Genomic DNA, 14885 nt, shown 5'->3' with positions numbered 1-14885 from the left:
TGGAGCTTCCTATCTGACCTCCAACTTCAAACGCTCCTCTTATGATGTTATCCCTTTCGTTAGGGTCACGTAATCAGATTATACATGTATTTCTACTTGGTTGCTGGAACAAAGTTTAAGTAAGAGAAATTTAGCTATATACACTTGCATTTAATTTGAACAATTACCAAGTTACAGAAAAGCGCACAACATAATAGCCAGTACCACTTTGAATCTGCAGCGTGTCAAATATCAAACAGTGTTCTAATGTTAAATACCCCATTCTTGCCATATCTCTACTATTTGCTGCTCCCATCTACTTCCTAATTAAAAAAATACAATACCGTTATGTTATTTAAATTTTCAATATAGTATAAAAAGCAGCCTAACAGAAATAATTATTAAAGTCTTGTCTTTCGACTAAATATTAATATATAACTTCTTCGGATATTTAAAAAAAATATTTGTTGATATAATCGGGTGATAAATAGGTAACGATCTCCTTATGCTATGCATAAATTTTTAAACTATTTGTTGACTATTCAGCACAACCTAATATTTAAATATATACCTAATTAATTAAGAAAAGTCAAACAAACCTAAAGATATACTATTATCAACACAGTAAATATCTATATGGCTTAAGGTTATTCGAACTCTATTTTAATATTGTTAATAGTATCGTACAAAACTACTTCCACGAGAAATATCAGATGACATTGGACACATTGGTATGAACGTATTTAATGAACAAAATACATGTTTTGCAAATTTAACGGTCATAGCACTAGTTATGGAACTAAGTATATACGTTAGTTGGCTGAGAAAAGAAGTTTGAGATGATGAAATCGTACAGGTCAACTCATAAAAAACTTGTTATTGATAACACAGCGGAAATCAACTGATTGACATATCATGGTAGAGATTAAATGTTGATGAAAATAGAACGAATCAGCTTTATTAGTCTTAAGATAATAGGAGAATACTATAATTAAGGAGAACTTCTTTCTAATTCTCAATCCAATAGGCCCAGCATGGCCAGGTGGATGAGGCACTCCACTTGTAATTTGAGGGTCACAAGCTCGAATCCTCGTCCCACCAAACATGCTCGCCCTTTCATCTGTGGGAGCGTTCTAATGTCACGATCAATCCCACTATTCGTTGGCAAAAGAGTAGCCCAACAGTTGGCGGTGGGTGGCAATGACTAACTGCCTTCCCTCTAGCCTTTCGCTGCAAACTTAGGGACGGCTAGAGCAGATAGCCCTCATGTAGCTTTGCGCGAAATTCAAACCCAAGCCAATGAAATTGTTAAAGCAACTCTAATTTAAAAGTGCAAGTGAGAGAAGAATGAGTGTTTGGAATTGCTGGTGTTGATTTTTTTTTAGTTTACTTTTATTTGTTACCCTAATTTTATTTCATTTAAAGATCAAAATTTAAAAAAAAATAGGTACCTTGTACAACAGCACAATGCTTATTAGTACTTTTAACATTACAAAACTTTTTAATCATAAAATAAAAACACAAACAGTAAATTTAAAAGTTGTTTTAACTGTTTCAAACTACTACGTAATCATTATGTAAAATGGTGTGAAACTACATTAAAGATATGAACGAGTGTTGTTTAAGTAATTGTTTTATTTTACATCAAAGATATTGAGTGGAGACAAGTATTGCTTGGAAATTAATTTATTCATTTTATGAATTGCTCGAATCTTCAGATGTGTATTTATTTACCTTGTCTCTTAATCCTAGACTGTGCACCCCGATCTTGCTGACAGAGTCAGGAACAGAAGACGATCTGCTGTAGCTAAGGTTTGTTGTTTCTAGTCCTCTAGTATTTACAATATCTTTTTCCGGTTCCAAGGGATATATCTGGGATGAACCCCTCAAAAATGGTTGACTACTGCCGTACATCATTCCCAATGTCGATGACATAGCTTGAAGGCCATCGTTAGACGGTAGACTTGTAGATTGGTAAGTGGTTGAAGAAGGCATAATTAGGCTGTGTGTTTCACCATAAGGTTGTAAACCAAAAGATGATGCTGTGGAAACGTTCAAGTCAGAGGCCTGGGAAAGAAGAACTTTTTCTTCGGAATCGGCGGTTGTTATTTTCATCATTTCACCTCTTTGTTCCATTTCTGAATTTGCAAAAGACTGGTGCTGTTTTTGAAAAACTGGACCTTTATCCATTGATTTTTGTTTTGATACATTTCGCCCTTCTACACTACTGACTAGTCCCTTCGAAGTTTGTGGAGACCCTGTTTGACAACGATTATGGGATAATTTGAACTTCGGGGTTTGAGCTGCCAGTGCTATAGCCTCTTGCATTTGCTCTAAGGTAGGCTGAGGCAACCTTCTGTGGACTCTACGGGTGCTACTAACTTTTGAACTTTGAGACTGAGAGGTCGCGGAAATCTGTGCCGTAGAGAAAGAAGCTACTTGTTCTTTAGAAATTGGCCGAGTTCTTTCGGTCATCCGAGAAGGCTGATTAGCTATCGTCATAGAAATGACTTTGCTAGCTTTGGATACTTCTACGGATGTCGCAGGTACATGACGTGCTTCTAAGGATGAGAAATGCTGCATCTTGAGTTGAGAATCTTCAGGCGTTTGCTGTAGGGACTTTTGGAAATTTTCTAGCATTTCGGGAATAGTGCCACTGGTTACTCTTGGCATAGACATAGGAGGAATGTAATCCTGGTATTTTTCCATTAATTCCTGTTCTGCTGCTTCTAGAGAAGGTGAAACGTCAACAATAGGAGAAAGATCTATCATTGAAGACCATTCCTGACTATCAGACCGTTGCTTCTGTTTCTTCTGATTTTGCAATTCATTGATGCTTGATTTCGGTAATTGGTATGAGAGCGCTTGTTGCTGTTTCTTCTGCTGCTGAGGAATGTCCTGAAGCATAGAAGAATAAGAAATCATCTTTTCTGAGGAGAAAAAAGAAGACTGTCCACTGGTACCGTCACTAGTAGTAACATGACTCCTGCTTGAAAGACTATGCTGGATACTAGAAGAAAGCATAGGCTCGACGTCCGCTAAGCTTGAATGTTGCAAAGGGCTACCTTTTTGGGAAGACTCAAATGTTTGTTGAAGCCTCATTTGATGAGATGGTGCAGTAGTAATTGAAGCCCGGGGTAATAGTGGCTGATATGATTTTTGCTGATCAGATGAATGTGTTGTCACAGAAACAGGAGCCCAAGGTAGTGGAGGTTGGTCCATAGCATCTTGAGAAAGTTGTTTTTTAATTGTGCGGTAGTTCTGTTCATCTTCCGATATGCTGCTATGGAAATCGTTTCTTTGTATCTTACTCTCTCCAGAAAGTTCTCCCTTTTTGGTATCTTCCTGTTGTGTTTGACCCACCCAACCCGTTCCTAAAAATATAATATATGATTAAATCTTATTAGTGAATTATTAACGTGTCTTTACAGTTCCTGAAGACATTGAAATAATTAAATCTACTAAAAGCGTTTCCTTTTATCGATCTATCGATAAAATATTACATAATGTCTATTTGTTCGTTATCAAACTTTAAGGGCAAATTATTTTATTTCTAATTAATTCTTTAAATGAAACACATTAGTGTCATACATATGACGATATGTATTGTCAGAAAAAGTGCATAATTGTTCTTAAAACTTCAGATCATGCAAAAACTGAACCTTAGAAAGTGATAGCAGAAAGTGAGCGACATAGAAAAATAAAACTTTCAATCTAATTCTCATTAAAAACGATTAAAAAATGTACAGCTTCATTCTCAAGACTAAATATGTATTAATAATTTAAAAAAACAAAAGCTAATAATTCTGGTTCGCGAAAAAAATCGGTTTAAAATATTATTACTAACTTGAATGTATATCTATACTGTATTAACTTTAGTTATATATAAAACGTAATCAATGATAAAATAGACAAATTTATTAATAAAAAAATTGCCTTTTGTTGTAAGTTAAATAAAATAACGACCTTTATCTCCAGAGTGTATCTTTGATAGTTCAATATTTTGCTATTACTGATTTAATTCTATTAGTGAACTTGTAGAATATGAGTTCGAATCCACGTCCCACCAAGCTCGCCCTTTCAGCCGTGGGTGCATTATAACGTTTCGGTCAATCCTACTATTCCTTGGTAAAAGAGTAGCTCAAGAAATAAAGAGAGTGATGATGATTAGTTGCCTTCTGTTTAGTCTTTTATTGCAAAATCAGTGAAGGATAGTGCAAATAGCCATCGTGTAACTTTGCAAAACTAAACTAAAGGAACATCGAGGATTCCTCATTAAGCTGTAATGGCAAAACACTATGTTAATAAAGATATACGTACTGAAGACACAGGTAATTATTTTGTGCACTTTAATAGAAATGTCTCGTAATAATCTCCAGTTGAGATTAAGAATAATAAGCTATGATGTTTCCTTATGAGTGGTTACTTGTTTCATTTAACCATAAAGTGCAAAATTTTAGTTTCATTGAATTTACAGCCATTTCACATTAAATTTGGATGCCTTTTAATTACAATGCAGTTTCAGCTTTGTAAGAAAAACGTATAACCACAGATGAACAAGGTATAAATGTTTAAAAATATATAAGTTTAAATCATAGAAAAATATGATTCGAATTTCTTACGAGATATGGAGTGTTGGCGCTTTCCCTCTTGATTCTGCTGAAACAGAAAGGTATATACAATTCTAACAAAGCATTAGTTTTGCAACCAAAATAAAAAGTTGAAAGAATAACAAAAACTACTTTTTTCTTTAAAAAAAACAAACTAAAAGTCTAGAGATACAGCTTTTGAATGGATTATTTATTTAACTTATGTTTACCTTTATTACAATATTTTGACTACTGACGTCTATTGTTTGACATATTGCGCAGGCATTTTGTTCTTATTTGGAAAACGCATAGGGAGACAACTGTGTTTCATGAATAATTAACAATTATTTTATTTCTTTCTTCTGTAAATGTGGTTCTCACTGCATAATATTGTAAAGTTGCTCATGTTAATTGGATGTTGATTCGTTGAGGTGTATACGAAAACTTGTGATAGTGAATTGTTAAGTTCTTTGTTCCTAATGTTTACGTTCCGTCCAATTTACCCGATTAAGAGCTGCCACATCTGTCATACTGATTCTTCCAAATGCTTCAGTCATTGAAATTGTCAAAATAAACCCTTTTCAGATAAACTTTAATTTCAGTTCTCGATTTTGGACAAAAATTACTTTACTGTTTATAGTGTATTCTTCTGACACCTGTTTCTAGATATTTATGGTGGGTTTGTTTACATAACCATGATATGGTAAGTCTACTATCGGTGTGTCTGAATTTGTGCATTTTGTTTCTTTCCTGGAATTGTGTTTTTCTTTTATATTTGGCTGGGGTTATAGTTACTACATGCTTAGGGAAGTAAGAATTGTTAATAAAGTTATCTAATCTAATAAATTTATATTTAAACCACAACGATTACAGCATAAGTGTCTAGGGTTGATGCAACACAAAACAAATACATAAAATGCATTTGATAATGCTTGTGTGGAAAAGAAAGCACCCACAAAAGTCGCTTTAGCTTAAACGTGGGGTTATATATGATACAAATGGCAAAATAAAGCAACATAGTATCACTCACATTGCACCATTTTATTCATGGGCTGTAAAACTGAATTTACCTTAAACCTAGCTCCTAATTGTACTGCTTCACATTTTGTTCAATGTAGCTCAGTGACTATTCTTAAATTAATTAGAAGCCAAACTGAATGTTAACTTAGATGCACATGGATTTGATGATGCAATATGACTGATGTCAAGCACTTTATTTTGTCGAGTTTATGAGATATCATCTACTGTTTCAGCTAAAGCAGAATTTTTAAGTAAAAAATGTTGTTGGAATCAGAAAGTTAAAAGCAAACTAAGTGTGTAAAAAGTGTATAATAAAATACACATTGAAGAGTACAAAATACAGATTAGAAAGTGCAAAAAGAAGTCTATAATAAAATACAAAAAATAAAGAATCACTGATCGCTTAAAATTAAACTATGTAGAAAACTATAAAATAATAGTAAATTTGGCCCGGCATGTCCACGTGGTGAGGGCGCTCGACTCGTAATCCGAGGGTCGCAAGTTCGAATCCCCGTCACATCAAATATATTAGCCCTTTCAGCCGTGGGGGAGTTATAATGTGACGGTCAATCTCACTATTCGTTGGTAATAGAGTAGCCAAAGAGTTGGCAGTGGGTGGTGATGACTAGTTGCCTTCCCTCTAGTCTTACACTGCTAAATTAAGGACGGCTACCGCAGGCAGATCTCAAGTAGCTTTGCGCGAAATTCAAAACAAACAGTAAATTTAAGATACTTCAAGCGTGCTGATTATAAGCTTCATACAAAATAAAAGAAAAATTGATAAATAAATTTTAATAATAAAACTAGTGATATAGCAAAAGTGAAAGCAGGAAACTAACGAAACTTGTAAAGAAAAAATAACTATTGCACAGAAAAAAACTAAAAATGTTAAAAATTACTAAGATGACACACAAGTTGAAAATAATTTATTTGTATAAATATAAATTAATAAGAATTATTGTGCACAAAAAGTAAACGAAAGCGAAAGACAATAAATTAAATTTGATATATAACTTGTTTTTGCTTTCATGTCTCGAGTTTGTGTTTTTTCTCCTTGATTCTAGCATAACATTCATAACTGATTAACTTATTTTTTTTCTGTCATTTATACATCAGTCAGAGAAGATAGGAGAAACGGAAATAGGAGATGAAAACAAGACAATTGTATACATGTATTGCAGATTCCTTTCTCTATTATAAGACGATTTGTTCTTCCGACCATAGCACCGAAATAACAGAAGTTTGGAAATATATTTTAAACATTTAATTTTACCATTTTCCAACAATAATTCCTATCTCTATCCGATGGCGTTTTTTACGCTAATGAACTTATGTTGTTATAACAAGGAAACCTATTCTTGAACTTTCATGATAATGAACTTAAACTGAATGAATTAATAGCTAACCCATCCACTGACACAGCAGCATGTCTTCGAACTTACTACACTAGAAACTGGGTTTCGATACCTGGGTGGACAAAGCACAAATAGTTCACTCTGTAGATTTGCGCTTAATTACAGACAAACTAATGGCTATGCCTACCTAACATGTAAATTATCTCCTTGTGAAATTTATATTAATGACTATTTACTAATATAATTAATATATACAGTTTGTTGAACAATTAACAAATCAAATTGTAACTAAATGTTGTGGCTGTGACATTTATACCACATATAATATCTATTAAACAACTTACCCAGTCTTCTCCACGAGCTTTTTCTTTGTATCCATCCTGTAGCTTTCTACTACCAGGTGGCGCTAAATATTGTTTCTGATAAACTGTTTCTCGGTCTGGTTGTTTTCGGGGTTGGCTGCTAGACATTTGTGATCTACGGCGTATACACTCCACACAGACCCAGACAGCCTAAATAAACATAACTAAGTGACTTGAGTTATAGTACGATTAAAACAAATAGAAAAAAATAGAATCAGTCTGTAGTAAAGAAATTTTAAAACTATCATTATATAATTTTAATATTTATTAGCTTGGTTTTGTCGATAATGTCTTACATCCTGTGGTGTAAGTATTGTCCTACTAAATGGAGCGAACAAAAATGGGTCCGAAGGGCTTGGCAAACTCAAAAATTGCTGATAAGGGAAGAGAACATTTAATCTGTTTGAACTAAACGGCGGTCGCATGATTCTGTTAATTTGATAACATCAATCAACCAGAATGGTACCTGCAAGGAAATAAGTTTAGGAGACCCTATTGGTTTTCATACGGGGGAGAAGGTGTTCATCTTTTGTGGTTATACCACTGCTTACATCCCGAAGTAAGTCAGCTACGTCTTCATCAGACTTATTAAGGAAATAAGTTTAGGAGACCCTATTGGTTTTCATACGGGGAAGGAGGTGTTCATCTTTTGTGGTTATACCACTGCTTACATCCCGAAGTAAGTCAGCTACGTCTTCATCAGACTTATTAAGGAAATAAGTTTAGGAGACCCTATTGGTTTTCATACGGGGAAGGAGGTGTTCATCTTTTGTGGTTATACCACTGCTTACATCCCGAAGTAAGTCAGCTACGTCTTCATCAGACTTATTAAGGAAATAAGTTTAGGAGACCCTATTGGTTTTTATACGGGGAAGGAGATGTTCATCTTTTGTGGTTATACCACTGCTTACATCCCGAAGTAAGTCAGCTACGTCTTCATCAGACTTATTAAGGACGATTTAAATGTTTGGAATGAGAAAAAACAATTTTAATAGATACATTTTCTGGGTAATATTTTAACATTTCTTCTCTGAAGTGATGTGACATGATATGGAAAACTAAGAGATCCAGTATAAGCGGCTGTAAGTTACGATGTTAATTAACACAGTTATCAGAACAAGTCTGAAACGAGAACATACAAACAGAAGGTAGAAGAATTTGCATAATGTTTTTTGCGTTTAATTTCTGTACGCTAAGTGAACCTTAGGAATTTAATGTATGTTATGACAGTTTTGTTAAAGGACTACTTGCAAGTCATGATTTTTAGTAACACTCAGTAGTTTTTACATTGGTGTCGAAAACTCTCATGGTGTAAAAGAGAAAAGTTTAAGTTTTGACTCAACTGAAAATGTAATAAATTATTTCCAGCTGAGGGAAAATAACAGAAGTGTACCCGAATACAATTAAATCTGAGAGACCGTCTTATACAGTCTTTGAAAATAGAATTTCATATCGATTTTATATCTAAACAAATCTTAACGCGATGTTAAGACAAACGCATATTCACTTACGATCGTGCCAGTTATGTAGTTCTACATTTGATGAACTTCACGCAGTTATTAATTCCTTGCTTGGGATTTTTTTATTTTATTCTTTGATAATATTGATACCAGACTTATATTGCTACTCGCCCCAATCTGAGCAGCAGTCTACAAAAGTTACACACGTTTTTGGGGTGGATTTATTTTTGACCTATCTACTGGAACACTTAGGGCTTGACACCACGTTTTGGCTTGCAATACTTACACAGCTAACTACATAATTTCTTTGTTTTAATTTTCATTTCTTCGTAAAGTGTTTCTACTCCCAGGCAGCTCCCACATGGAGCTCACAACTCTGACTTTTCTCTTTGCCGAATACTTATCCAACTAGCAACATTTAAAACAGAGTAAACAAAAGGACGTGGCCTATTTTTCATTAAGTATTAATAGCTCTAGCATTCTGTTACCTCTAATATAAAGGGGTTATGCTTGTTTCTTTAGAAGACTAATATGGCACCGAGAGAATAGACTCAAGATGCTTTAGTGTAACCGAGTTGTTTAATATGGTGGCAGGGAAAATGAAACAAGCACCACATCTCACAAATAGCAAATCAAATCTCATTTACACACATACACACTGCTGTTTCCCTAAATGGAATTTAGCAACGTCGCCACCCACTCAAACATAATCTGTATATAAGACTTCTGTTTAATAATATCTTCCCTGACATGATCATTAGCCAGGCTGCCTTTATTAGCATGCACCATCGTCCCAAGCTTGATCATTAGTTGACTGCTTTAATATTTATCCTGACTAGTAGTGCTGTATAGTAATATAATCTTTCCTAACGTGTTTATTAGTTGCCAGTTATCTGTTAAGATTATTTCTCTTCACCTGCCATTGACAAGTTGTTTGTGATTTTTAGTCATTTCTGTTAATAAAAAGCATTTCACGATAGAAAAAAAGTTTGATTAATTCCTCAGTATTAGTAACTGTTCACTACACTCTCGGGCACCCAGCGGCACAGCAGTATGTATGCGAACTCACACCTCTAAAAACCGGGTTTCAATACGTGGTAAACGGAGCACAGTTAGCCCATTGCCTAACTTTGTATTTAATTCCAAACAAACAAACAATATATTTTTTATTTTATTTGTAGAACGAGAATTATTATCATAAATTTTCGTCCTCTTCATTGTGAAACGATCTGTAGGTCATGGATCGTCACATATTACTTCTATTCAACACGAGGGACGTTTAGTAACCGATTAAAACATTCCTAACTTTAGCTGTAGCTGTGAACCATCACATATGTCCACAACGCAAGGAATGCATAGTAACCAATCATAACACTTCTTACTTCATTATATTCCAGAATTGTTGAAACGAGATTTAGTGTCTGTTTATTTTAAAATTAATTAGTTTGTGTACTAAACAAAGAGAATAACTAACTACTTTATATTAAGTTTGTTACTTCTCTCTCCCTAACTAAAAATGTGTGAGTTTATTTGCTTACAGACACACAATATAAAAATTATGTTACATCTTGCGATAAACTCAGAGGACTAATGAAGACAGATATATACATCATCACGTACTTTTCTCGATAAACACAGAGGACTAATGAAGACAGATATTATATACATCATCACGTACTTTTCTCGATAAACACAGAGGACTAATGAAGACAGATATTATATACATCATCACGTACTTTTCTAATCGCCTATTCTTTGGTTTCTATATGTAAAACATACTGATGGGTAGGGAAGAACACATACTGATATAAATGCTTGGAAAAACAAAGTGAGATATAATTTGCACAACTAAAACCATTGTGGAAATTATAACATTTTTTTTTCTCAAGACCAAGCTGAAATTTCTCAGTATAAAGGTAAAATCCGTATTGCTCTATGGATCAGACTATTGAAAAACCAATGAAATAACTGATAGAAAGTTAAGATGTTTTTAATAATCCTTAGAGAGCTGTGACCCAGAAAGATCTCAAACAAAGAAGTGAAATATAAAACAGAACAGCAAGATATTATTGTAGAGATTAGTAAAAAGACATGGAAATAGATAGGCCATGGACTAAGTGAAGAACAAGGTTACATCACTAAAAGTCCTGTTTTAGTGTATTCAAGCAGTTTTGATGTCACTGATTAGAGTAGTTTTAGTGTATTCAAGTAACGTAGATGTCACTGATTAGAACAGAATTCTTTGTGACAATATATTACTATCATAAAAATATGAACTAAAAATTTAAATATTAAAGTTTGATATTCAAAACGTAGGAAATATTATTTTACGAAACACATGACAATTGTTTAATGTTTATAGTGTATTGGGTTACATTTCAATATTGCCAACATGTGTTATTTACTTGTATGTTTTTGCCATTTATCAATAAATCCAAAATATTACATCTCAAAAATTTCGTTCAAAGATAATCATGATAGCCTTGAGTGTCTACGTCAAATTTGAAAATGATTCAGTAGTAAACTTTATGCGATCGGCTAACGATTGCACCAAGAAATTGAAGTTTCCAAATATCACCTCAATGTAAAATTAGTCTTTAAAGTTCATTATATAGATGTACAACTGAAAGATTATTCATCCATTGCAAACTCTTCAGATTTTAACGTTTATGCAATGGCCTGTGACGTTTTTCATTTTCAAAATGGCCTACTTGCCATATATATGCTTATATATTATTTGTCATTAACTCAGACTGCTAGAAATAGGATTTCGATTCCAGGAGTGTTTAGAGCACACATCGCTCCTTGTCTAGCTTTGTGCTTAATTCGAAACAAAACATTAATATTTAATGCAATTTCCCAAATTTCGATGAAATTACACTCTATCTGAGTACACTTTACTACGATCTTACAGACATTCAGTGTTCATGAAAGGTCTAAAAGTTGTCAACTGGGTACAATAATGTGAGTCTTCTGGTAGCAACAAAAACAAATAAAAAATCACAGATAAACATTTTCCTACACAAAACAATCAGTGAGACATGAGATAAATTGAAGTAGTAACTGTATTGTGCTGAACGAAATTCAGATGTAACATTCTTAGTAATTTAACTTCAATGTTCAAACTAATAAAAAAATTAACTTGTATACAAGGTGAGTACTTCAAATATACAATGGTGAATAATATCACCCTTATTAAACATCAATTCAGGAGTCACACAGTTTTCTATAAATTAATAGTCTGCGTATAAAAATAACACTTGGTGGCAAAATAAAATAAAAATAAATGTGTTGATTTGAAGTAATGCTTTTATAAAAATACTTTTCAAACAAGCCTAGACGTTCAAAATTCAAAAGTAAATAACTGTTTGTATGTGTGTGTGTGTTTTCTTATAGCAAAGCCACACCAGGCTATTTGCTGAATCCACCGAAGAGAATCGAGTCCCTGATTTTAGCATTGTAAATCCAAGGACTTACCGCTGTACCAGCGGGGGACACTGTGTGTAGCTTGGAGATGATTTCTATTCACCATGCTGCTAATAGGTTCAAATCCTTCTCCTATGTTCAAATCTTATGAACACCATTTTATCCACGCAGTGAAAACTCAAAAGGAGACTTAGATTGGTTTAAAATCTGAAAAGAAACCGGAAGCTGGTTGCACTGATACATTTGGTATTGTTATTTTCAGAAATGATTGCCGCTTCAATTTCAAGAGTCCTCCGGTTGGTCAGCAGATAATTTACTGACTTACAATACTTACATCCGAGGTTTGATTATACGCAGTGGATACAACAGCAGGTCATTGTTTTACCATCATATTAGAAAAGTTCTCAAAGGAACCACAAAAAGAAAATAATACATTTTTTATGAACAGCGCATAAACGCCATTAAGAATTCATTTGAATTTCAAAAAAGAACCGATTGACTGCCTAGTATTTTCGGATTTATAGATGACAAACAAATAGAGATTAATTAGCTATTTCTTACAGATTTTAGCCTTTTATTTTTAAACAACGTAATTATTTACTACCTTCAAAATACTCTTAAGTAGCACAATGGTGTGTCTGCGGGCTTAAAACGCTAGTAACTAGATTTCGATACGCCTGGTGGGCAGAGCGCAGATAGCCCATCGTGTAGTTTTGCCATTAACTTCAAACAACAATTTCAGAATATTAATATTTTTACGAAAACAAATATAAAAGTTCAGTCAGCACATAGTCGTTTCCTATTTAAAAATTGATAAATTTGAGGCAAACGGAAAAATTAATTAATTATTTTTAGAAATATAGAATAAAATGTCAATTACAGTTTGCAGTAATTAAACTTTTAATCACTTACAGACTTGAAACAGAAGCTTTTATTTCACATTATCAGTTGATCCAATTTAAAATGTTATAATTTTAAGCCTTCTTAATTTCGCTTTTCAAAAATTTATCCCCAGCTTTTAACACTAACTCTAAATCTTAATTGTGTACCGAACATTTTCAGTGTATGTTCATATACATTTTGCTACTTCCTCGACGTAGAGAAGTATGGGTGAAAGTAAACATACCAGTATATAACACATATATATAATCTTTCATAAAAAACTGGCTGTATAATAGATAACTAAATATCAAATGCTGTAACTATCAAAACACGCACCAGAAACTTTGATAACATAGTTTTGTTTCGAAGTTTATTTTTTTAAGGATTATTCCAATCTTCGTAACGAACAAAAGTGCGCAATCCAAAAGCAAACATATCGAAATAAGTGTAGCACAGATCTTCACTTATAAGCCTAAAATCCATCTGTGAGACAAAAAAAAAATATTTATTTGAGCTTGAAATGACACATCATGATACCCGTTTTCAAAACAAAGTACAGTAGAAGAACTCGAGCAAGAATTTTGATAGCATTGAGTATTAACCATCTAATCCTCTCTTTTGTAACGTATATGGAACTGCGTGTGAAATAATGGTTGTTCAAACAAGAACTTTATTGTATCTGTTCCAAACAGTGATAAATTTATTGTAAATAAATGTTGATAGAGAATGACAGTCGTCTTATCAAGATAGATAACTAGATATACTGTTTTTAACTCAATAATTTAAATATTAGCTCTTAAAATTTTTGTGTTATTTTAGGCTCGAATTAAAATTTGCATTAATTTCCTTTCAATAATTATAATACTTTGATTTATTTTGAGATTTAAATAAGTAATTTAGTTTAATGGACTCATAATGTACAGATTTATAGTATTTTAATACGCGTGTTTTCTTACGGCAAAGTCACATCGGGCTATCTGCTGAGTCCACCGAGGGAAATCGAACTCTTGATTTTAGCGTTGTAAATCCGTAGACTTACCGCTGTATTAGCGGGGGACAGTATTTTAGTAATATGAAACTAGGCTTGGCGAGTGTTTGTATTGTCACAAAGGTCGACAAAGCTTAATACTCTCCAACATATATTTTTTTTAAATCTAGGCCTAAACTATCTGAATTTAGACGATAGATTTTTATTTTAAAAATCCGAACTGCATATCTTATAATAAGTATTAATTTTCAATCACAAATTACTTGCTTAGAGCGGAATTTGCATTCAACCTGGTGTTGAAATAACTATAGATCATTAAATATACTTTCTTACATTCTGTTTCAAAAAATTAGAATGCATTGTTCTTTCATTGGATACTCTCGCTTTTAAAGATACTTTAGACAGTAATCTCAATAATATTTCACTAACTATAAACTAACTATATCAAACATTTCAACAATATAATATAAAGTATATCTTTCCTACAGACCACAAAAACATTAGTAGCTAACCCTAAGCAGTGTCGGCCCGGCATGGCCAAGCGTGTTAAGGCGTGCGACTCGTAATCTGAGGGTCGCGGGTTCGCATCCCGGTCGCGCCAAACATGCTCGCCCTTTCAGCCGTGGGGGCGTTATAATGTGACGGTCAATTCCACTATTCGTTGGTAATAGAGTAGCCAAAGAGTTGGCAGTGGGTGGTGATGACTAGCTGCCTTCCCTCTAGTCTTACACTACTAAGTTAGGGACGGCTAGCACAGATAGCCCTCGAGTAGTTTTGTGCGAAATTCAAAAACAAACAAATAAACCTTAACAGTGCTAAATGCT

At 33.5% G+C, this 14885-nt stretch overlaps 1 protein-coding gene across 7 annotated transcripts in view; it reads right to left on the bottom strand.

Moving 5' to 3' along the window:
* The window catches only part of LOC143250596 (uncharacterized), a 103301-nt gene that overhangs the window by 49943 nt on the left and 38473 nt on the right, over window positions 1-14885 (bottom strand). For 6 of the 7 annotated variants that reach the window (XM_076501398.1, XM_076501394.1, XM_076501399.1 and 3 more), the window contains exons 3-5: window positions 7288-7455; window positions 4602-4638; window positions 1714-3353 (exon numbers count right to left, since the gene is read on the bottom strand). In XM_076501398.1, coding sequence (XP_076357513.1) covers window positions 1714-3353; window positions 4602-4638; window positions 7288-7455 — 1845 coding nt within the window. The remainder of the gene's footprint in view (window positions 1-1713; window positions 3354-4601; window positions 4639-7287; window positions 7456-14885) is intronic. The other variant, XM_076501395.1, reaches the window with a different exon arrangement.

The sequence above is a fragment of the Tachypleus tridentatus genome, chromosome 5 (assembly GCF_004210375.1).
Source record: "Tachypleus tridentatus isolate NWPU-2018 chromosome 5, ASM421037v1, whole genome shotgun sequence".
Lineage (NCBI taxonomy): Eukaryota > Metazoa > Arthropoda > Merostomata > Xiphosura > Limulidae > Tachypleus > Tachypleus tridentatus.
Note: the sequence above shows the minus strand (reverse complement) of the source record. Positions and strands in the feature narration are given on the sequence as shown.